We start from the raw sequence: 23,337 nt of genomic DNA, 5'->3' as shown, positions 1-23,337 counted from the left end.
CGTGACAGCGAACTGCAGCAGCTGAAAATATAACAAATGTTTCAACTTTGGTCAAAATTGAACCGAGTCTATTGGACCATCAGGTTTTATTCTGATTCTTCACCGACAAACTCAGGAAACTCAAATTATTATGATGGATGCGGTGATGACTCCAAACTCAAGTTAGGAATATTCAGGGATTTTCTGTTAAGTGTGATGTGTAGCCAATCAAGAAAGCGAGGTGACGCAAACATGGAGACTAACCCAAAATATAAAACATGATGCCAGGATGCACCAGAAACGCCAGTGGATATCAGAAATGTCTTTTTGATTAGTTTTCATCAGTTAAAATAGTCCACAAATTATTCCCACTGATTCTTCTTTGTCAGCCATATTTGTTTACTCTTAACTCATGTTTGATTTTGCAAGATTTCCTCTCTGATATCCGAACATCTGCGGAGTACACTGTAAATCTTACTTTTAAAAAGTAAAAAGTAGGGATTAAACTCAGGTCCATCTCTTTATCAGAGCATCTAGATTTAGGATCATTTTATTTTTGATACATAATTGAGCTGTTCAAACTGCTAAATGCTTGTTTGTATGAGCTGCTCCATTAATCTTGTTGTACTGCTAAAAATGCTGTTCGATGGCATTAAATCTAATCTAACTTCTTATGATAAGAATTCAGATTTATTGTTGTCATAATAAATGATGTTGCAATTGTTAGTTTTGCCTTTTTCTCCACTGTTTCGTCTATGAGAGCATCAATCAATTTTAAATTAGGATTAAATGCAGTTCCTGTGAGCAGTTTAGTGACATAAATCACATTTCTTTACAAATGGGAATGTTTCTGAAGAGCAGTATTTGTGTTTCTGTGCCATGGAGTCGCAGTCATACATTAACCAAAAAAGGAGCAAAGAGTTTTCACTTTTTTTTAACAATGACATCACAAAAAAGTTGTGATAAAGCAACTTTTCAGCCCCTAATCTAAAGTAGTGTGACAAATTTATCTGGCTGATAAATTGTCCCAGAAGTCATTACAATAAATGATGTTATTTTGAGACTATTTTCAGTTAAGATAATGATAATGGTATGATAATACAAGAACACAATCAAAAATGAACGAACTTTAAAGTCTGAAGAACATTTAACACTGGAACTGGAAGACATTTTCAATATCCAAAATAAATAAACAAAACAACAGAAACAAGGAATAAAATAAACAAAACTGTCCTTTAAGAAACAGGAGATTGTTGAGACCAAAGCACCAGACCTTAGCGAAGACTTTAATCATCAGTTTTTGGTAGAAAGAGAGAAAAACGATAAATCATACAAATGGAAATTATTGAGCTTATTTAAATTTCTCGCCATTAACTGAGACGGGCCCAATCTAGAGATTAAATTATTTCTAAATCAACTGAAAACATTTTAAAACCTCCACAATAAGGCTTTAAACTTGTTGTCTCTAAAGTTAACCTGTATGGTGTCTGAGTGCTGTAGGGAAAACCTTTGAGCCTCGGCCCAGTCCCAGGACCCCAGAACCTCCCAAAACACCGGGACCCGGGCGGCCAACAAAACGGGCCCGTCAGCTTGATTTATCGACCATTCACCAACATCGACACATCGTCACAGAGTCTCCTGGCCGCGCAAACTTGGAAAACCTCTTCGGAACAAAGCGGCTCGCATCGCAAAGATGCGCTCCGGCAGATGTGCGTGCGCAACGGTTAGGTGTGAAAGCACAAATTGGGGGGTCGCAGGAATGTGCATCTTTTGATATGACAAGAATAGGCACGGAAAAAAACAATGGAGGAGAATGAAATAAAAGAGCCGAGGAGCTGAATAACTCCGATCAGCAAAAGGAAGATGCTGGAGGAAAGAGCGGCAGGCGGGGGTTTGAAGTAAACATCGATGCCAGATGAATGCAATTTTTCCTTTTCTTCTTCTCCCCATCTTTGCCCCTTCCTTCTCCTCCTCCGAGCGAGAGAACAAGAGGCACTGCATCATCCCGACAGGCGGAGAAAGAGAAGAGAAGGAGAGAGAAAGAGGGATTGTGACGGAGGGATAAAGGGCTATCCGTCTCTGTCTGTCACCTCATTCATCGTCCCCTGCTCCGTCCTGCCGGCCCATCCGTCATCCGCTGTCACAAAAAAACCCCCCAAAAAAACAGACACTCTTCTTTGACTTTCACACACTCGGCAACAACAAACACACACATCAAAGCCACACACACACACACACACACACACACACACACACACTCTGACAGCTCTCGGTTTTTAAAAACGGAGTAAACATTTCGGAAGCTGCGAGTTGGGACTCTCCGCCCCGGTTCACACATTCAGCGGCGACGGCGCAAAAAGCTCTTCATGCACGTATGCACTTCCTTCACAAAATTGAAATTTAACATGAAAATGAGACGCAAACAAAAACCTCCGCCCGGCAGCGGAGGGCTGTCCAGTTCTGGCCTGGCGCTGGCTGGTTTCGGACGAGTTCTTTCCCAGGAACCAAACAAAACCGACGGGACACAAGCAGAGCCGCTTCCTGCATTGGGAAGTTTCTGCAAATCTGGCCTCAAGGCCGTCAAGACCCCAAAGAAATACTGGTAACACAGGAAGTCATCCGATTCACTGGAGTTAAAGTTCATGGCGTTATAAAATGTCTTCACCACATTACAGAGGACAGATTTTCATCTTTTTGTCTTTGTCTAAAACCAGGAAGACGGCAAACATCTCTCCAGCTCTGCAGTCCTTAGACTGGCTCGAATTTAAAGTTTGTTGCTTCTTTTACAGCTGATGATTGTGTGATGTTTATGACGTAAATGACTTTTAACTGCCGTGTTACTGAAATGTTCAAAACGAACTCGACTTCCTTAAATGTTTTATATCACAAAACGAACCCTAATTTTATCAAAAAATTAAATTGGTTCTCAAACAATTATGTAATCTATTTTTTATTTTGTTTTTATACTGTTTCTGTCTTTTGGTAAATCATTTTTTGTGTAAATGTTTTCTTTTGCTTTTTTTAATTGAACTGTGCGTCCTGTGTTGTGTGGTTTTGTGCTTTTGTCTTAGGACTGAGGGGGAAATTTAGCTTCTGTGCTATTTACACTGACAGGAACAGTAGCAATGTTGATCGATGTGCGCTAACCTAATCAAATAAATTAAATTTGACTAAACAAAACCAAAACCATCCTAAACCATCATGAAGATTAAACACTCTTACTTGTTACATCATGAATCAACTGTACTTTTTGTGCATAAAATAATTCATAGACAATGAAATTTTAATCTTCTGCCTTCCATTATAAATAAAAGCAAAATAAACATTTTACTCCTAAAATGCAACTGCTTTTTACCGCTTGGTGATTTTCACCAAAGGATTCATCTGCAGTAATAAACAGAATAATGAGGTACTGTACCTCTAAAAATTGTGTGCAATTTTTCTTTTACCTTTTTAGCCGTTTCTTATTTAACAGCCATTTTTACAGTAAAACAAATGATATCAGAAAAAAGGCAGAAAGGAACAACACAGAATAATATAATCAGGAAATATTAAGACAGATTTATGCATTAAGGGATGAATGAAGCATGAAGACATGATGAAGGAAGAAGATGAAGACGGGGAGAGAGGGAGGGAACAATGAGGAGGAGGAGGCAGAAGAAAGACAGTGAGGAGAAGAAGAAGAAGAAAACGAAGGAGTGAGGACCACGAAGGAGACAAAGACCTACTTGTCTCAAGTCACTGAAGGCCAGAAGCAACGTGTCACCCTGGAAGCCTGCGACCGGGCCGGCTCTGGCAAAACCTGTGGGAAAATACAAACCCACCCCCCCACCAGTCCACCCCCGGAGAGAGGGAAGAGAGGAGGAGGACGAGGAGGAGGAAGAGGAAGAAAAAAAAAAAAACAGGGTGAAAAACGGGAATAATAAAAGACCTGGTCGGATTCGCTATGCATCGGGACAGATTGGCAGACGAATGACAGCGTGGGGGGGACAAAGGGGGAAACGGGTGGGGGTGGGGGGTGCTAGAGTCATGTCGCTGGCTGAAAGACAGAACGAGTGTGTGAGAAAGTGTGTGGATGTAAACAAAACTGGGGTAATAACACTGGCAGATTTCACCTGAGTGCGTTTGCTCTGTTTACGCAGCGCTTTGTTAGCATGTCTGCGATCAGATGGGGAAAGCTTGGGTCTGTAATGGCCGCCGGGCCTAAGAGTAGGGCTGAACAATACGGCTAAACAATGGATCAGGATATTTACATGACACAGAAACTAATTCATGTGTTTATTTTGATGTTTATCACTTATCACTGTTTAAAATGAATGTTTTCTTTTTTAAGAGATTAATGTCACAGCCATGTTATGACCAATATGGCTGAAAAATGTATCACGACATAAGCATTTCATATCAGTTTATATCGATAATTATTGATTAGTTTAGTTTTATTTGTCTGAAATACGTCCAAACTGGTGGTGTGACCTTTCCTGTTTGATCCAGTTATCACACTGCTTATGAGGGGAAACTTTAAACTGCTAATGCTGCTAATTAACAGGTCATTGCTAGGTAACCAAAGAGTGGGAGAGTTAGTTGATTCCAGCAACTTTATTCTGCCTACAACTCCCAGAATGCTGTGCGGTTCCAGGTCCGAGTTCAGTGAATATTCCACATATTGAATTTGTATGTACTGATTTTAATTACATTTCTATTGTCATATACGTTATTGGTTTATTGTCCAGCCCTAATAATGCAAGAATACTTTCTCAAAGATCAAAAACATTTAACACCGAAAGACAATTTGAATGTCTAAAAACAAACAAAACAGAAACAGCAAATAAAATGGATGCAGAAGTTTCTGTAAATAAAATTGTCCTTCAGAAAAGTGGCAAATGGAGACCAATGCCATCATAAAAATGGAAATTATTGAGCTTGATTTTTGCAATTCACTGAATTATTAGCTTGAGCTTAATATCTTCATCATAATTCATTTTCGTTGAAAGACTATTTTTTTCTTAATTATCCATTGTATGTATGGTTTCTGTTTTTGTTTTATTTATTGTTTTTGGTAGGGTAAAATATTAAAGAAGTTTATAGGTGCTGTTAAACAGAACAGCTTATACACATTTTTCCTGTATTTGCTTCCCTTTTTCTCATATTTTCTCTCAAATGTAGATGAATTTATTTTATTTTTTGCTGTTCTTCCAGCCGTGCCTCCATTTCTTCCCGCCCGTCACAATCCGGAGATTCTCTCATTAATTTAAGCTTTAATCCCTTTTTTGAACTTCTCATTTCCTTCCCTGTGTGAGCGTAAACTTAGTTTCCATTCTCAGTCGTCTTTTTAGCTTTTTTCCAAACTCTCCTTCTTTATGTTTCATTAAAGTCACACCTCCCTCATTTAATCCCATTTTCCTTTTGTCCAAAACTCTTTCATCCAAATCTACACCAGACATTCTTTTAAACCCTTAAAGCTTTTAGGTCTTTAATTTTCCTCTTTTTCTTTTTTAAATAACGGAGGTAATATCTTAACATTTCGCTCCATCTTTTCACTTCCTCGCTCTTTCTGTTTGGATTTTTGCTTCTCGTTTTGCCCTCTACTGTACCGTCAGCCCAACTTCCTCCAGTTTGCTTCAGAAAACCAAATCTGCAGCTCTGCACGCATGTCACTTCACATCAGGTCACAAACGCAGTGTGACCCGCTCTGTGACTCTAAGAACCTTGATCATGTACAAACCGAGCCAACGACGCCTCGCGCTCTTTCAGCTCGCCAAATCCTTTATCTGCAAAAACTCGTTTGCGTCCTAAAAGTCTCACAAATCAGAGGGACGGAAGGAGGAGGAAGATGATGTACGCTTCTAAACCTTTATTTGGTTGTTCCACAGCGCCCCCTGGGCTCTCAGACGCAAACAGACGATATTTAATAAATTACTTTTAACTTTAGGAACTTTAGTTGGTGTGGTTTGTGAATAAAGAAGAGGGAAAAAAAGAAAATGGCGGCAAAGGGAAGATGAAATATATGCACAATACATGTGGAAAGACCAACATTTGAACAAATTAAGATTCAGTTTCATGTTTGTTTTGTCTATTTTTCAAATTACAAAAATGAATTTTGTAAACTATGACTAAAAAACAAAAAAAATATTTAAAAAATATTTTGAAATTTTTTTTTGTTGAAATAAATCTTAATAAATTTAGTAAACGGAAAAATGTTTTGTTTAAAAAATTAAAAATAATTTAATAAATATATTGCTGAAATAAATTTTGAAATAATTAAAATCTTTTCAATGTACATGTATAATATACATACAATGAAAATTATAGAAATTTAAAATTGATTTATTTTCTTAAAATGCATTAAAAGTATATAACTGTACATTATCTAATGAGACATTTAATACTATGTTTATATTATATTTATTTAATTTTAACCCTACATATAGCTCAGGTTTCACATCACTATTTTTTCACCCCCAAGTTGGTTTCTTGTGACCCCCAGTGGGTCCCGACCCCTACTTTGAGAACCCCTGGTTTAAGAAAACCAAGGCAACAGCTTTAATTGGATGTGAGTTGATTCTGCTTTTGTTTCAAACTTAAATTCATGCCTGATGCTTCACTAATTGTGTATTTACTTTGTCCAAGTGGTGCACTTGGTCTTAAATGGTAGAATATTTCCAAAGGTTTATTTTTTATACTCAAATGACTCAAGAATGATAATAAAACTAAATCTCCTGGGTTACAGCAACAACATTAATTAAATATCCAGAAATTTTAGGAATAAAACTGTTTGCAACAACAACTGTTAAAAAAAGGTCAACTCACTCTCGCACTCCTTGAGGTCGACGTTGAGCTGGTGCAGAGCACCGATTGAGATCTGCCGGACCTCTGGGTCGAGCAGCAGCTGCATCAGGGAGGTGGAGATGTGCTTGCAGGCCGACATGCAGGCCGTCTGGGCGACTTTCCCCTGAAACACACGGAGAGGCAAAGGCAGGAGGAACGTTACTGGCTTTTCAAGCTGATCTTTGGTTTGTCTCTTGGCTGCAAACACAAACTAGCAGTTAGAAAGTTGGTTGTTTTCTAACTGAAATGTACAAATATCACCTAGAACTGAATGTTAATGCACCTAAATAATTAAAAGTGATGCTTCTTAAAACAAATAAATGGCTTTTCTAAATGTAAAGAGACCATCAGGCTGCACCAGTGTCCCCTAATGAACCAGGGGCTCAGGTGCAGTCAGGATGATAAAGTAGCATAACAAGAACTACAGCAGGAGATGAGGAAGTACGTGACAACGCATTAATTCAAAAAAACCAAAACATGTGTTGGTGTCTGAGCGGACAGACGCTTGTGTAATCTCAGTGATTAGCTGTGGCCTCCGTCCCGACCTCCGGGTCTGCATTCCAGCCCCGTGAAGCAAGCGGATCAAAGATGGACGGACGAACGGACGGAGGTTGGGCCGACAACCGCCAGAGAAAGTCAAGAGTCAAGCGGAGGAAATCTGCGATGAAACGTGTTTTGTTTTCTCTTAATCATTAAAAGACGATTTTCATTAGACTTCATTTCCTCTTCCTTTAATCCATTAACACAGATCTGATGAGATGTTGCGTCGTGAGCAAAGAATTAACCTTCTTGCCATCGCGAATCGCAGAGACGCAGGAGGGGAAGTGCATGTTTGTACAGAACAGGCTCATTACACAAATGAGTCCTGACGAGACTTTGATGTGTCTGGATTACACAAACAGACACAAAGCAACATGCTTCCAGGTGATTAATAAGAAACAAACGTCAGGGCTCTCATTCATGGCCTGTATTTAATTACCTTCATTAATCATGCTGGACACAGCCAATCAGACGAACACATCAGCTGTTTTAACCGTGCATCAACCTGAAGAGACACTTTCTGTCATTTCTTTCAGCTGAACTGGATCATGATGGATTATCAGCAGAAAAACGTTTTAGCATTCATTTGCTCTTACGAATAATCTTTATATGTCACATATAAAGATTAAAGTCTCTCATTTCTTGGAAATGAGAGACTCCAGTTCTTCTTGATTTTGTGAATGTGGGGTTTGTTTCTGGACAAAAAAGTCTGATCCTTTAATAAATGGAAAGTAAGAAAATTGCTTTTGAGCAAGAATAAAATCTGTTTTTAATGAGGGGATAACATCGTAACGAAAAGGCCAATTTTACAAAATAATGCCTCTTTTAATAATCAGTTGAACATTTCTTTGGATCTGCATGTACCATTTTTAATAACTACCGTATTCCAGCTTGTAGATTCTTGAACTCCTTTTTGTCTTGTAAAACTCAGACTGTGTTGTTCATGAACTGAGACACTGGGAAAGTGTCTGGACCCGGTTGAGTCCAGACGCAGCTTCCACCTCAGACCCAACACACGGCGAACACGTGCGCCGCACACATATTTGGGAAGCACAGACGTACGACCGGCCGGATATCCTCCAATCCGACGGCGGCCTCTGAACTCCCAACACACACTCCACACACACTCCGCTCGGTCCCAGAGGTCAGTTATCACAGGGGGAGATGGAGCGTGAAATGAGCTAATTCTGTTTACACGGCCTGGACCTGGACGGGCCGAGGCGCAGAAACACAAAAACACGTCTGTCTGACACAAACAGTGTCGCCTCAGAACCGATGACTGGCAACCGTTAGAGAGGAGAGGAAGAGAGGAGAGCGAAAAATAAGGTTAGAAAAGGAAGAACGTAAAGGAGAAATAAAAGGAGGGAAGAGAAAGCCTCTGAGGCCAGAGTGATTTCACACCAGGTAGTCCAGTAGAACCCGGTTCGATTTGGGACCAAAACTGCAACATTTGTTATATTTTCAGTTGGTGCTGTTCCATGATTGCCTGATTGCACAGCACCAATTACCACTGAAGGAAACAGCACAAAAACTTTCAAAGAAGAGACGCAGCACAAATTGTAAATGGAAAATGGAGAAGTGTAAGATGTTAACGGTTTGTTTTTGGTAAAAGATAAGACATTTTTACTGCTAAAGCTAGATTAGTGAGTTTTGTTTTGGTGGCATTTACCCAGAATTCCTCCCGTTCACATTTGCTTTGGAGTTCACTTTAACCAAACCGTTTAATCTAACAAGGCCGAATAATATATAAAAACTGGCTATTGTTACTCTTCCTGAACAGAGTGAAGAAAAGCAACATTTTACTGGTTTATTGCTGGTCCATGTCAGATTCTCATGGTCTGACCACTTTTATTAGTGAAAATAACAGTAGCTGCTAAATGTGGCACATTCAGTTTCACTACTGCTCATTGTCGACTTAGACTTTAAAATCAAAGACTTAGCATATAAATAGTCCTACAGCAGAAAAACGCTGAATATAGAACAATTACTCCATTAAGAGTGAACAATCAAACTGACTTTATAAGCAACTCCAGTCTTTCAAGATGTAGATTGCAGCTCAAGTTGGAGTCAGAAAAACAATGGCCTTCATACTTGACCTTTGATTGTGCCCAAAGGCCTGACTTGGACTCGTGGTCTGAGACTCGAGTCTTTGTGGCATTTTTATCATGCAGTGAAGAGTGAAAACTCGTTCTGCACGTTTTTACTGTGACAAGATGCCATTTAGTATTAACCAGTGATATGATGTTAATGACTGACACATTTCAATTATCATAAATCATAATCAATTGATCTGAAATGCTGCCAGATATTGTGTTTTAATTAACATGTTTTATAAACACATAGGTGAATTACAGGAAGACTCAGAGCTTATAAGTCCTTCCATAGTGTGCCGGTTTCCTAAGTCTTAAAGCTTCAGGTCGCAGACAGTATTTCCTCCAACTATCTCCTCAAAACATCATATAAATTTTCACTTTATGAATCCAAGTTTGTTTTGGATGATTTGCTGTCACTGCTTTAACTTTGGGTGGCTGTTGCCTTATGCCCTGATATGTGAGTTTTATCATGCTTAATATAAAACTTACACTCTTCTGTATAGTGAGTGTAAGTTTCAGGCTTGGATATTTTGACCTTTTTTGTGAATCTGTTTCACTTTATTCTATATGTAGAATATCAAAATAAATATAAATATTATGAAGTTAAAACAGAAAGTTGTAAAAATGATAAATTTGCTTAAAAACTGGATGCCTGATGAAACATGTATATATGCACAAACGTGCTTGATTTGAATTCAGCCTGATGTTGCTTTTGTTTAGTTACATGCTTTCAAATATTAGATTTTTTTTAAAAAGATGTTTTTATCCTTTTGGTTATTTTGGGTGTTGCTGCTAAATGTGGAAATTCAGAAGTACTTCTACTGGGCAGCTGTTTCAGTTCCCAAGATATTTCAGTAAAAATAGTGTACTTTTTTTAGTTTTCTAGAAATTTCCCCCATTAAGACGGAGATAAGCAGGAAACACTCAAAGCCCACTTTAGCTATGTATGCAGTTTAACTTTGATGGGAGTATTTTCTTTCCTTAACGTCTAAATCTACCCCGACTTTCAGAAACGCCTTTGAAAACATAAACCAAACTAAAGGCAGAAAGCAAATTAACGCTGAAAATACTGAGAAATCAGGCTTTACTAGGGAAACAAACAATGAATAAACTTACAATTAATACAAAAACATCTCTGTTAATGCAGTATTATTGCACATTTTAGACTTTTCATCTATTATTTTATATCCTGCAACCTAAAAGGGTTCCTATTTTTAAGTTTGTAAGTTTAATAGTGTGAGAAAACCACAATTTCTTTTGTTCATTCTGTCTGTGTTTAATGCAGTCGACACAAAATTTGTTAAAATATGCTTTCTTAAAATTCAGAATATGAAAAATGTTTCATGTTATGGAAAGGCAGTCCTCTCAATACAGGAAAAATGGACGCCTAACCGTTTGTAGTCATTAATCGATAATTTTATGCAACAAATGTAAAAAGATTTACAAGAACAAATAGAAATTAGGCCAGTAAAAATATGTAGTCTGATGAAACAATCTGCTTTAATCTGAAAGACTAAAAGCAATGATATTTTGGTGTAATCGGTGTAACTTTCCTCTCCTTTAATCTTTTCTGTAAGTTTGATTTGCACCAGATTAAATCAATAACCTTGAAGTAAAAAGATCCCAATGATAAATCAGAAAGAACAACCTGAACCTCGTGTGTAATTTAGTATAATATAATCCAATGTCACTCAGCTTTACGTGAATTTCCCATCTGAGAGAAGCAGACTTGCATTCCAGCCTTTTAATAACAGAAACAGGTCGGGGTAGAGGACCAGCTTCCCTGATCCAAGATGGGATTCGACATGGTGCGTAACTCAAGGCCAGGCAGGACAGCCAGACGTCGAGAGACAGCTTGATACTGGAGTTTTAGACCCCATCTCAGGGCTCCTAAAAATCTGGATGAAAACTCACAGCTACTGGAGCTTAAGGTGTTTTATGACTCTAATACCAACTGACCGATGAGAATGACAGTAAAAGGATTAAATGCTGCAAAGCCATAGATGATTTTTACATTAATGTCACCCAATACCCAGTAAAATATTTGCTCTAGACAGAATGTGAGCAAGCATTTTCACTTCACCATCAGGGGTGGGAATGTTTTCACATGAATACTTTCATTTCGGTTTCTCTGACTTGATTTAATCCAAAAACTAGAATAAAAATATTACCAAAAAGCGTATTTTTCAGTAACTCAATTGAGAAAGTTGAAATTATTACAAAAGGTCAATAATTCCACAAAGTTTGCTAAATTTTAAGAGTTTACTTTGATGTTTACGCCTTAAAGCCAAATACAACAAAAAGTTTAAAAAAAGTGTTAAAAATGAATGTTTTTTTAACAGATTAAAGTAAATGCCATGTTATGATCAGGATAACTGATCACACATCATATAGTACTTCGATAGATAATTGTTGACTAGTTTTTTTGTTTTGAATATCTAAAATATTGACCACTCATGGCGTGAACTTTCCTGTTTTATATCCAGTTTTCACTCCACACCACTGGTTTTTATTGTTAAGCAGTTGGTGAATGTCAGAAATAAACCCTCAGATATCATCACTCTCCATGTTAGAAGTCTGGTGAATTATTGAATTCAATTAACTTTTCAATTACTTCTAATATGCTGATGTGGAATTGAAGCAAATGTGTTAAGCATAAATCCAGTTAATTAAACTGACTTGAACACACAACATGAGCAGGTGAGCAGTTATTTCTTTCTTACTGCAGCAGAGAAACACATTTAACCACATCAAGTTCAAACATGCATTGCTGCGTTCCTCTCCCACATGCTTGCTGTTGGACCGGACCGCAGGGTTAAGCAGGTCAGTAAGGTAAACGCCACTGCATTTCTCACGCCAATACTCACCGGCAAGGTGGCGTGCTCTACAGGCATTCCCTACAGAAACATATACAGACATTACCTGCACTGAAAACATCCAAATCCCATTGCTTCATTGGGAAAATGAAAAGTTAGAGCAGTAAAAGTATCGCACAAGGACTGCGGAGGTTAAGCTAATTCACCTCAGCCACTCTGACGTGATAAAGCATCGCCACAAAAAATAAAAATGGCAATCAGGTCACAACAGAAAACAGGTCAAGTAGCTTTTGGATCTTGAAACTTGGAAGCTTGCGAGTCCAAAATTCCCTCCTAATTCTTACATGATCACTTTCACCCCCTGAGGCCTTTCCCGTCATCCTCATTCCATCCCGATAATTTGAGCCTGGCTAAATTATGAGCGCTATCCAGTGGCGTCCAACTCCGAGTGAAGCCATTAGCTCCTGGATAACGTCTGCAGAGACAGGAGGCGGCGAAGACGCGTGTTTACAGCGTCCAAAGCTGAAGAAGACACCTGATCCTGCTGAGGTTCATCTCAGTACAGAGCCGCTTCCAGCAGGATGTCCACAGACATGCAAACACTAAATAGAAACTGGCCAAAGAACTTCTGTCCTCCAAACTGTCCTCCACATCTACTGTGTTTTACTAATTAGTCATTTTGGTGCAGATGGAATAGAAATATTTTAAAATAAATCACTAATTTGTGCGTTTTAACATACAGTCATGTCCATTAGCAAAGTGGGGATAAAATGACGGCAGGGAAAAACGGCCGGCACCAAGCAACTTTGTTTTGTAGGAAATGCAGAAGGGATTCAAATAATGGGATTCAAAATGTTAAATAATGCTCTACAGCAGCCATGTTCAATGCACTTTAATTGAACTCTTTGTTTGTATTGGAAGTTCGGTTGTTTAGCGAAGGTGTGAAGACTCAATCAATCTCTAAAGCGCACCAAGAAATGCAAACGGTGGCCCATCTGAAAACCTCAGTCTTGGTTTGGTTGAACTGAACTCTGGTGCGGTTCAACAAGAGAACAACAAGCGCTCCAAAAACAGGAAGTGGACTACAGTAAAAGGCATTCTGGGTAACTACAACCAAAAGTGTTTATTGATTGTTTCGTAATTAGTTACTGCATTAAAGCTCTACATCCTCTGATCCAAACATGGAGAACCAGCATTCAGCTTCTATGCACCTCAAATCTGAAACAACCTTCTAGAAAACTGAAAAACAGCTGAAATACTGAGTTCTTTAAATCAAGGCTGAAACCCAGCTGATAAAACCAGCTGGAACTCAGACAGATATTATATTAATCACTTTCAGATTTTACCTCAGCAAAATTGTAATTTTATCAAATGTCAACAAAATTATGAACCAAAAATCTGGAACAAAGTTTGAAAAAAGACAGCAATAGCTCACAAATTACTGACACTTTATTGCACCTAATAAAGTGTCAGGTGAGTGTGGATTAGCCTCAAAACAATTCAGTATATTAAAAGAATTTATTTCTGTAGCTCTGCTTCATTCCCTCATAACTCGCCTGTTTCACACCACCAGCCTTTATCTGAGCGGGGTCATACCACCCAGCGTTTAGATCCATAGCGTCTGATCTACTTAAGAGGCCTCACGCCGCGTTTGAGTCCGCGTTGAAGCATGTGTGATGGGGTCGTGTCCGGGTCTGTGGGAGGGTGTGAAGGAAAAGCTGATTAGATGTGCTGCGAAACACTTAGCAGTGTGTGTGGCCTGTGTGTGGCCTTGTGACCCGGCTGGTCCAAATCTGGGCGCCTAATCACCTTAAAGCTGATTTCGCTGTGTGTTTGCATCATATGAATCTGTTCGTGACCTTTGATCAAAACAGACTGAAAGAAATGGTCTGTAGGTGTCTGACTCTCTAACTTTTATATGATCACCCTGCAGGAATGCAGATAAAAACAAGCTTGTAGGTTTTTGAAACCATATGATTTGGAATGCATTAATATGAAAGTTTGGGTTGATATTGATTTCTGATATTAATACTGGTCTTTGATTGGCAACTTGTCCAATCAATGCAGGTTTCAGGAGGTCAAACTGGTAAAGACTTTATTTGAACATGAAGGAATGTTCATGAATGTCTACGACCGCCTGTTAGTTTATAAATCGTGGAGTACTTAGCGATCCCAGAATCAAACATGGAGAACCAATATTTAACTTTTTTTGCTGTTACCCTAATATTTTTGTCTTTCTTTTGGTTTTGTTGTTTTGTTTGTATTTTCTTCTAATTCATGTAAAGCACTTTGAACTCTCTATGCTGCTGAAAATATGCTATATAAATAAAATGACCCATCTACCTATTAATGGACTTTTAACGCAAGTTTTAATGCAACTTTGCAATAAAAGTGTCATTATTTACCAAATGAAACTTCATAAATATATGTATATATATATATATAATATTGGAAAGAAAACATTATTCAAAGATCAATAAACCTTAAATTCTAATGAATATTTAACAAAAAGATTCCAAGACATTGTAATTATCCAAAATAAAGTAACAAAACAGACACAATGAATTATGTAAGCAAAAATGTTCTTCAAAAAAAGGGTTAGTTGAAACCAAAGCACTGGACCAAAGACTTTTGTCATCCAATTTTTCTCAGAAAGAGAGGAAAAGAGAAAAACAATAATGTAATAATAATATTCCCCATCACAAACATACCCACCCACTCAGCTCCTTCAGACTAGCCAGCAGCAATTAGCAAACACCTGGTGAAACTGAGCTCATTGTAGCAGCTACATCTCAGCTCAATGCTGGTAAAAACATTTTGAAATGGTGAATGGAGAAACTGTGATGAAGTACTGAAGGCAGCAGGTTGGATAGGGCAGACATTTCTTAAAGAGACAGAGGCCCAATTTCAAGGTGTTAAATTTCTATTTAGTCGTGTCATTAATGTAGCTTTTTATTACATCTGAAAGTAACTTCATTGTGCTACAAAGTAGCACGACTTGACTCTAAAATACATAAAAAAATAAAACATCAACCAATACTGATGTTAATTCAGATTTAATTAACTTCCTACATTTAATTAAAAATGTAAATAACTAAAAACGAATCAACTGTGTTCCCAGTTGGAGTCACATGCAGCTCATAAAGATCTTTAAAATAACACATTTACAGGAATGTTTTTTATTTTTATTTAAATGTATTGCTACATTTGGATACCTGAATAAGCTTTAAGCATACTGAATTAATAGGATTTATCAATTTTCTGGCTGCCCTGTGAAACACGCTCAACAAGCTGTAAATGTTGCACTGCGGCATCCTGACTGAGCGTAAGGCGATTCCCGCTGGGGCTTTAGTGTCAATGGCCTGCGGATAATCCTGGGCTGCTGACCCGACCCGCTCACCCTTTAACGATCCCACTAACGAACTAAAGCAGATTGTGCAGCCCTCTGACACGATGAGGCGCTTTCAAACCAAACAGCAGAAATCCTCAACGATTACAGAAATCTATATTTTTATCAGTATTATGGTACTGAAATTTAAATGGACTCTAAATGCCCGTAAAGCTCAAACCAGATGTATACCTCTAGCGGTACACTGCAAAAACACAAAGTCTTACCAAGTATTTTGGTCTAGTTTCAAGTTTCTCTTCACTTAAAATAAGATGAAACTGACTTATAAGTAACTTTACAGTAAGTTATAGGAGCTTGTTTTAAGTTAATTCCTTAAAATGGCAGAAAAATGACTATTTCACTTACATCATGGGAAAATGCCTTATTATGAGTGGAAATAATCTACCAATGGACCAATCACGTTTTCATCAATATTAATGAGTTATTGACTTAAATCAAGCTCCTATATTTTGCTGAAAAGTTACTTGTCAATTAGTTCTGTCTCATTTGAAATGCACTAAAATATTTGCACTAGAATCTGGGCCAAAATGACTTGGTAAGAGTTTGTGTTTTTGCAGAGATGCCAAACCTCAGTGGTCAGGACATTTTGGAAAGATTAAGAAAGAAAAAAATACGAGTTACTGTAATCAATACTGTCATCACAGTTTTCATCATCACAATTAAATTAGGACTATTTTGGAATATTCTGTGACGACGCGGATCCGACGGCAGAAAAGCTGCCGCACTCCAAACATCACGCCGCAAACTTCAGCAATACATATTTGCCACCAAACCCTGACAATTCGCCGTGCAGTTAGCACTTCACAACAACTCATAGGCGGAAGTAAGAGCGCTGCCCACAACACGGCGCGTTACATAAGAAAACATTATTTATCGAAGCTTCAAAACAGATGAAATTTCCTTGAGGAATTTTAATAATCGAGATACTCGAATCATTCGAGGAATCGTTCCAGACCTAAATTCATTTTGCGCAGCATGACATCGAATGCTCCAAACTGTCATATTTGAAATAATTTTTTAAAATAAATGTTCAGCTCTGAGGAGGAGCTTTGTCTTTGTGGGCGGGGCTTTGGCCACCCAGGCGTTTTGCACAGCTGAATGATTGTCATGGAAATGAAAGGATTTCTCAAACACACAAAAAAGAATCAAAGCAACAACCCAGTTGATGAGAGAATAACATTATCAAAGAAAAAAAGTCAATTTTATGTAAAACTGATTCTTTAAATGTCCTACAAACAAAGTAATATGACACAAATATAAAATAAAACAAAGAAAATGTTTATATTCTTATATTTGTATCTTATTACGGCGCTTGTAGGATCATATTGTAACAGCTTTGTCTATTCCCCCCATACTGTCTACTAATGTACTGTAAATCTACTGCAACAGTGTGTGCGTGCGTGTTTGCTAACCGGCAGGTTGGTGAAGACGCTGAACGTGCTCCTCAAAAACGTGATGAGGTCGACCAGGTAGTCGCTGGTCGTCAGACCGCCGCTGCTCTGCGCCGCAGACATCCAGTCGTAATCCGCCAGCTGCAGAAACTGGTCGATCTTGGCATTCAGGCTGGTGTAGATCTCCGCCTCGGCCGCATGGCGGGCGTCCTGTTCCAGCACAGCCGTGATCGTTTGAAGTAACAAGTAAGCCACAGGAAAGACCATTTAGAACGCAGAGAGGAAAATAGTAAGAGGAAGATTATATCTAATACATATAAACATTTAGAGATACATTTCTCTGACTGCATCTTTTTGTTTATATTCAGAAATTTTGTGCATCCATGTTTATATGACTAAGTGTATATATGTGTATCTACAGCTCTGGAATTATAAGAGCCCACTGCATTAAACCTCCTGGTTTTTCAACCAAATATTGATTTCTGAACTCTTCCTGAGTTAAAACATTAGTATTGTTGTTTCTAAATTAATTAACATATAAATAGAAAATTAAAGAAACTGATAATTTAAAGTGGCATCTTCATTTTTTCCAGAGATGTATCAAAATAAGCATATTATGTTGGATTTATGAATATGTATATTGTTAAATGAAGAATTATTTTTTAAATTAAACAACAAAGACATACAAAAAAAAAAATACAACAAAAACAAAAGTAAAAGCTTATCAGCCTACTGAAGGTGAACAAGCAGCTGGTTTGTGTGTAGAAATGAAGGCGGGAAGATAAACGGACCTTAAACGTTGCGGTCCCGTACAGTTTGGTGGCGTTGGCCGTTTCAGGCGGGACGTTTGTTATGTTGGTTATGAACTCCTCCAGGAAGTGGCAACTCTGCTCCAGGTGGGTGGTGTTGATGATCACCTGCACCAACTACAAAAACAAACACCGACACCGGGCACTTTAAATGATCCATCTGTAATCGAATACATCCGAGTTTGAGGAAAATGATAGCAAAGCAACACAATCTTAAGGCGGAATCAGGAAAATTCTCTTAACTTACAGGAAGAAACTTTGAATTTTAAGCCACATTAACACTGAAACATGGAGTTTATTTAAATCAAGGCTAAAACCCAGATGTTTAAGAATTGCTTTTGAACCATAATAAATGGATCATTGACCAACATATTTGAGGGTATTTATGATTTTGATGTTGGCGCTCATCAAAATGTAATGTCTGTTTCTGGTTTCTCAACTGTTGACTGTAAGGTGTTTTTAATAACTTTGTATTTTTAAGATGTAAAGCCCTTTGAACTGACTGATGATTGATTGATTGACTGATCTAAGGACCAAAATTAAATGAAATAATTTTGGTCCTTTTTTTCATGAAATGTAAGTATTTATATTGGACTCCAGATACTTCAAATTTGGTATATAGATAGAACAAAAAGTCCTGTCTCAAACCGACAGGAAGTCGGCCATTTTGGGTAATTTTTCAGGGATTTTAAAAAGTTTAATTTTTATGAACTCCTCCTCTCCAGTTATCTTCTTCAGTTTTGGTCAATAATAATAATAATTATGATGATTACTATGATCCTCTTTACCTCTGCCAGGCCCACGTTTCTTCTTAATGGCGTACTGAAGGCAGTTACTGAGGGTTCGGGTCAACAGCAGATTCGTCGACTTGCGGATCATGTCGTCGATCTCTGTGGAACTGAAGACAAAGAAACACGTGAGCTCACAGAGTCTTCACTTTTTCCAAATCTATCACAAACTTCAGATTTTAATGCCATACACCAAAAATAGTGCAATATTGTGAAGTGAAAGGAAAATGATTCATAGTTTCTTTTAAAAAGTAAAAATCTAGAAAGTGTGGTTGCAAGGTAAGTCCATCGAATGTGACTCAATATTTGGGACATTTTTGAAACCGCCTGTTTACCAATCACCCAAAAGACATCAATTTGTTGCCAAATAAATTGCCAAATGTTTTCAGAAACAGCAGAAACCCAAATGGAAAAATTAAAATTAACAAAAGATAAATTCTGCATTATATGTCTCCTTTAAGCATTTAGAGACTAACAGTTTTTGCACTCTTTGCAAAACCTTTTTTGCTATATTTTAAAAGTTTGCTCCACATGTGGACGGAAACATAACTACAGAAGCAGATTGCTCTGTTTAGGGGACTTTATTTCAGGGTGTGAGAGTAAAGGGGGCTGAATAGGAATGTATACTTGTCACACAAATCTTCCGATTACAGTTATATACTGTTTTGCGTTGGTGTATGAGGTAGAACTTGATAAATCAAATTAAAACCTGTGGTGGTGGTTCCAGGAAAAAAAAGTGAAAAACTTTTACATGAGCAAAGAGAAGAGCAACACACTTAACTCTGTCTTAATGCCAGCAAAAACAGTTAAAAGTGAATTTCTCCATTTGGGGGAAAAAAAAAAAAAAAAGTCTAAATGTCAACCAACCTTAACATCTTTATCATGTTTTAATCTGTCAGATTCGTTAAAAAGTTCTTCTTATATCTCCTGATGAGACCATGAAGTTTAAATAATCTGAGCCCTGTTGAAACTAAAAATGATCCAAAAAAAAAAAAAAAAAAAAAAAAAAAAAAAAAAAAAAAGCCAGTCATCCTTTTTGGAAACGTTTTCTTACATGATTTTAATGGTCGGCAAATTACCAACTCTGCACCGCCAACCAGGCAAAACCCTGAGACGAGCTCAAGTTACCTAATAAAGAAAGTCCATGTCAGCAACGCAGAGCAGCTTAGCAGAATGACTGACATGCTATCCATTTTGTTTTGCTTGAAATGGGGCTGATGTTTGGTGAGGAAACTCAGACAAATTTCTGCACAGTGTTACCAGCGAGTCCAGTAACGTTTTGCATGGCAGCAAATTCCCCTGGAAGGGAGTTTAATATCAGGTTCCTGGAAGAATCAAACTGCGCGACAAAATGCAGAAGGAGTCAGAGGGTTCCATGTAAAGGTCTGAAGAGGTGAAACGCACACAGATAATCAGCAGAAAAGAGCAGGATCGGTTTCTCCCACTGAGAAATGATGAATAATCTGTGTTTCTTTATTTTTATTTTTTTTCTGTCCTCCGTCTCTGACTCCAGAACCCTGCGGATAACACACACAGAATCATTCCAACCAAATCAGTAAATTGCGCTTGGAATTCAACCTAAACACACACAGACGCATGCAGCTCCGCCTGAGGGAGGCCGAACGCTGGAACCCAAAACCCGGTCCGCTTCCAAAGAAGCTCAAGAATCCAAAAAACGTTCCGACAACTCAGGGGGGCCTGAAAAAAAATCTAAAAGAAAAGAAAAAAAAAGAAATCCTGGAGCAGCAGAAGTGCAGAGTGGACATAAAGAATGTGTGCAGAGAGAGGCAAAAAGTCAATGCATCGTAGTGAACTCTGTGGGTGTACAAATATAGCCGCGCCGCAGGGCTCAGATCGAATTTCATTGTATTTATGCTGCCATCAGTCACAATAAACAGCCGGCGGTCGGCTCTGTCAAAGAGAGGCCAGACGACTTCAACGCAGACATGTTAACAACACGCTGAGGGATGGATGGAGGGATACCGGCTGAGGGCCATCCAACACATACAACAAGGCTGATGCTGCTATCAGCAATGCTAACTGACTGATGGAAATATCTCACACACATTTAAACAAGTGGTGGGACTTGATTGAAGTCATTAGTCGAGTTAATTACAGGGTCTGTTTTATCGAAAACAAATCGACAAAATAAGCAACATTATCAAGTCAAAAACTGGTAAATTACTGAATGAATACACAAATGAGCTCAACAACAAACATATTTATTGTTTTTAATCCGTTATTAATCCATCAGATTGGTGCAAAGTGCCAAGTTCTAGTGAAGCTTATTTGTCAGATTAAAACTTTTTATTCTGTATTAAAATGTTTTTCATTGGATTGATGTAATATTCTAATTTGAGAATGTACTGATTAACTGCGTTAAAATCTTAAACCTGTTAAGATCTATATAATTAATCAAATTAACATGTTAAAAGTCCAGACATGGTTTCCCTTATGTGACTGGAGATATTGACTGCAACATTATATTTATGTATCCTAGAAATATATTTGTTCAGGGTACAAATGTCAAAAGTTTATAGAAGGTGAATATCCTGTTATTTGCTGGTTAAGCTGCAGTTTCAGAGCTATTCTAAATAACTAGAGTGTGTCTATATTTACAGTAGAAATGTCAGTAGATGCATTTAAAAAGTTGACATATTTTCCCTTTTAGTTTTATTATATGAATATTAATTTCTACCGGAGATGCTGAGATTTTCTTTCAGTCGTCGGCACCTTTCATTTTCACTTTCTTCAATCTTTCCACAATTTTTTCAGGGGATTACACAAGAAAACCTCTGTCAAAATATTCCCCTTATTTCCGACGAGTCGCTTTCTTTCCCACGGATGTTCATGTCTTCACCACCTCATCACCGTTTTTCTTCCAGGAACAATCACAGAGCTCTATCTGCAAAGCGCCAGCCAAGCTAGCATCCAGGTCTCTGTCAAGTCGCAAAGTGATGTCTTTACCAACCATCTGTGGTTAAAAGCAGGAGGAGGGAGAGAAGTCCTCAAAATCAGAGATTACAGTCAAATATATAAACCACGGATGGATTAAACTCAGGGATGCAATAATAAAATTAAGTAAGAACATGTTTACATTTTGTAAGTCAAAGTACGGTGGCGATAAATGGTGAATATTTTGAGGAAAACTGAGGAAAATATACGACCATCTACATGCTTTACTGAACATAAGTTTTCTCTCTTCAAAGAATTTGCTAGTAAATGACTTGATTTGTGATAATCGGATTGATTTGTCTTCTCTGAGAAGAACCAGAAAATCGAGAGCTCCTTTATAGATCTAGTTCTAACACGCTAAAATTAATTTTGTTTGTTGTTTTCCGTAAATACATTATCAGCATTTACTCTCTTAAATGCTGATAATGTCACAATAGTGATGAATTTTAACATTCATATTGAGTCTTAGAAATGGATAGTCTAAATAAAGCACTTAACTTTTTAAAGGTAATCAGACTTTTGAGGAAATTTTGACTCATATTCACAGTTTCCTGTAGTATAAATACCAATGTGACACAGGAGTCCATTTCTCTCAGGCTTTCTTCAGATTAGGAAAGACAAGAGAACATGCTATTTAAAAAAAGAAGAAGGGTTTGATCTACAAGACAACAAACATCTCTTCATTTTCCAAAATTGACAGTCAGGCAAACAACTAATCAACTTAAAACAACCGAGACGTAAAAGGCTGGATGGATCCCAGGTTTTACAGCTAAGGAGTTAAAAGCGAGGCGTGGCATCACAAGTTTCCTTTAAGGCCATTGTCCTCGTCTCTACGAAGGGCACCAAAGTGCGTTGGTCGCTTCTTTCCGCCTAATTACAAACGTGAGCAGAGGTTGATCCCAGAGGTCAGGGATATCGGTGACTATAATCCGGCTCCATCATCCCGTCTGCTTCCGTTTCTGCGAGCCAGCGCATGTTTGAAGTCGACAGGAAGCCGGATAGCAGGGCGTGCGTGACGGTAGAAATCAAGGGAGCTCAAAGAGTTGGGATCATTACTCTGATTGAGGGCAGCAATTTGTCCTGCCTGGTCAGAGAGACTAGAAGGAGGTTTTCACTTGGAGATCCACTCCGTTCTGTTCAGGTTGGCTTGTGGGCTTTATAAGAGAACAGAACTGGTTCATATTCACAATATGTCAAACAAAGCAAAACGCCAAGAGCCCTGACATATTCATCTTCTAACATCTTCTAACAAGCAGCAGTTCCTTCCTTTCAGTCTTAAGCCAAAGAGTAATCACTCGTTCTCCTGTTTCTGCTCCAATCACAAATCAGTGCTTCCACCCTCTCCAATTTATTTTCTATCCATTGATTTGATTGCTTTCTTCAAGCATCGTGATTCAGGGCGAGTTGGTTTCTGTCTGCTTTCCTGCATGTGTGTGCATGTTGTTCAACGTGTGACTGGCTGAGACCCAGCTTTGTTCAACCCTTCCGGACAGGAAGGAAGCCACTTCTGGATCGCTTGTCTACTTAAAAGAAAAGTAGCTGCATAGTTTAACACTTTAATCCACCATGAACAGAAACACACTGTAGGTAACTTTGATGTGTATTGATGATTTTGATTATTTATTACTAGTTTTTGCAACTGTTGACTATATGTTGCTTTTTATGATTTTGTATTTTTGTGTTTTTATGATATAAAACACTGAACCGCCTTGCTGCTGAAATGTGCTTTGTA

At 38.0% G+C, this 23,337-nt stretch overlaps 1 protein-coding gene across 1 annotated transcript in view; it reads right to left on the bottom strand.

Annotated features, from left to right (window-relative positions):
* exoc6b (exocyst complex component 6B) overlaps window positions 1–23,337 on the bottom strand; it is an 82,736-nt gene that overhangs the window by 24,348 nt on the left and 35,051 nt on the right. Inside the window, 6 exon segments of the mRNA XM_055060804.1 lie at window positions 3,708–3,781; window positions 6,787–6,928; window positions 17,075–17,263; window positions 17,845–17,979; window positions 18,651–18,669; window positions 18,671–18,760. Of these exon segments, the coding sequence (XP_054916779.1) occupies window positions 3,708–3,781; window positions 6,787–6,928; window positions 17,075–17,263; window positions 17,845–17,979; window positions 18,651–18,669; window positions 18,671–18,760 (649 nt within the window).

Source organism: Poeciliopsis prolifica, unplaced genomic scaffold (genome assembly GCF_027474105.1).
Source record: "Poeciliopsis prolifica strain line A6 unplaced genomic scaffold, Auburn_PproV2 SCAFFOLD062, whole genome shotgun sequence".
In the NCBI taxonomy this organism is placed as follows: Eukaryota; Metazoa; Chordata; class Actinopteri; order Cyprinodontiformes; family Poeciliidae; genus Poeciliopsis; species Poeciliopsis prolifica.
The sequence above is the reverse complement of the archived record's forward strand: the minus strand, read 5'-3'. Positions and strand labels throughout refer to the sequence as shown.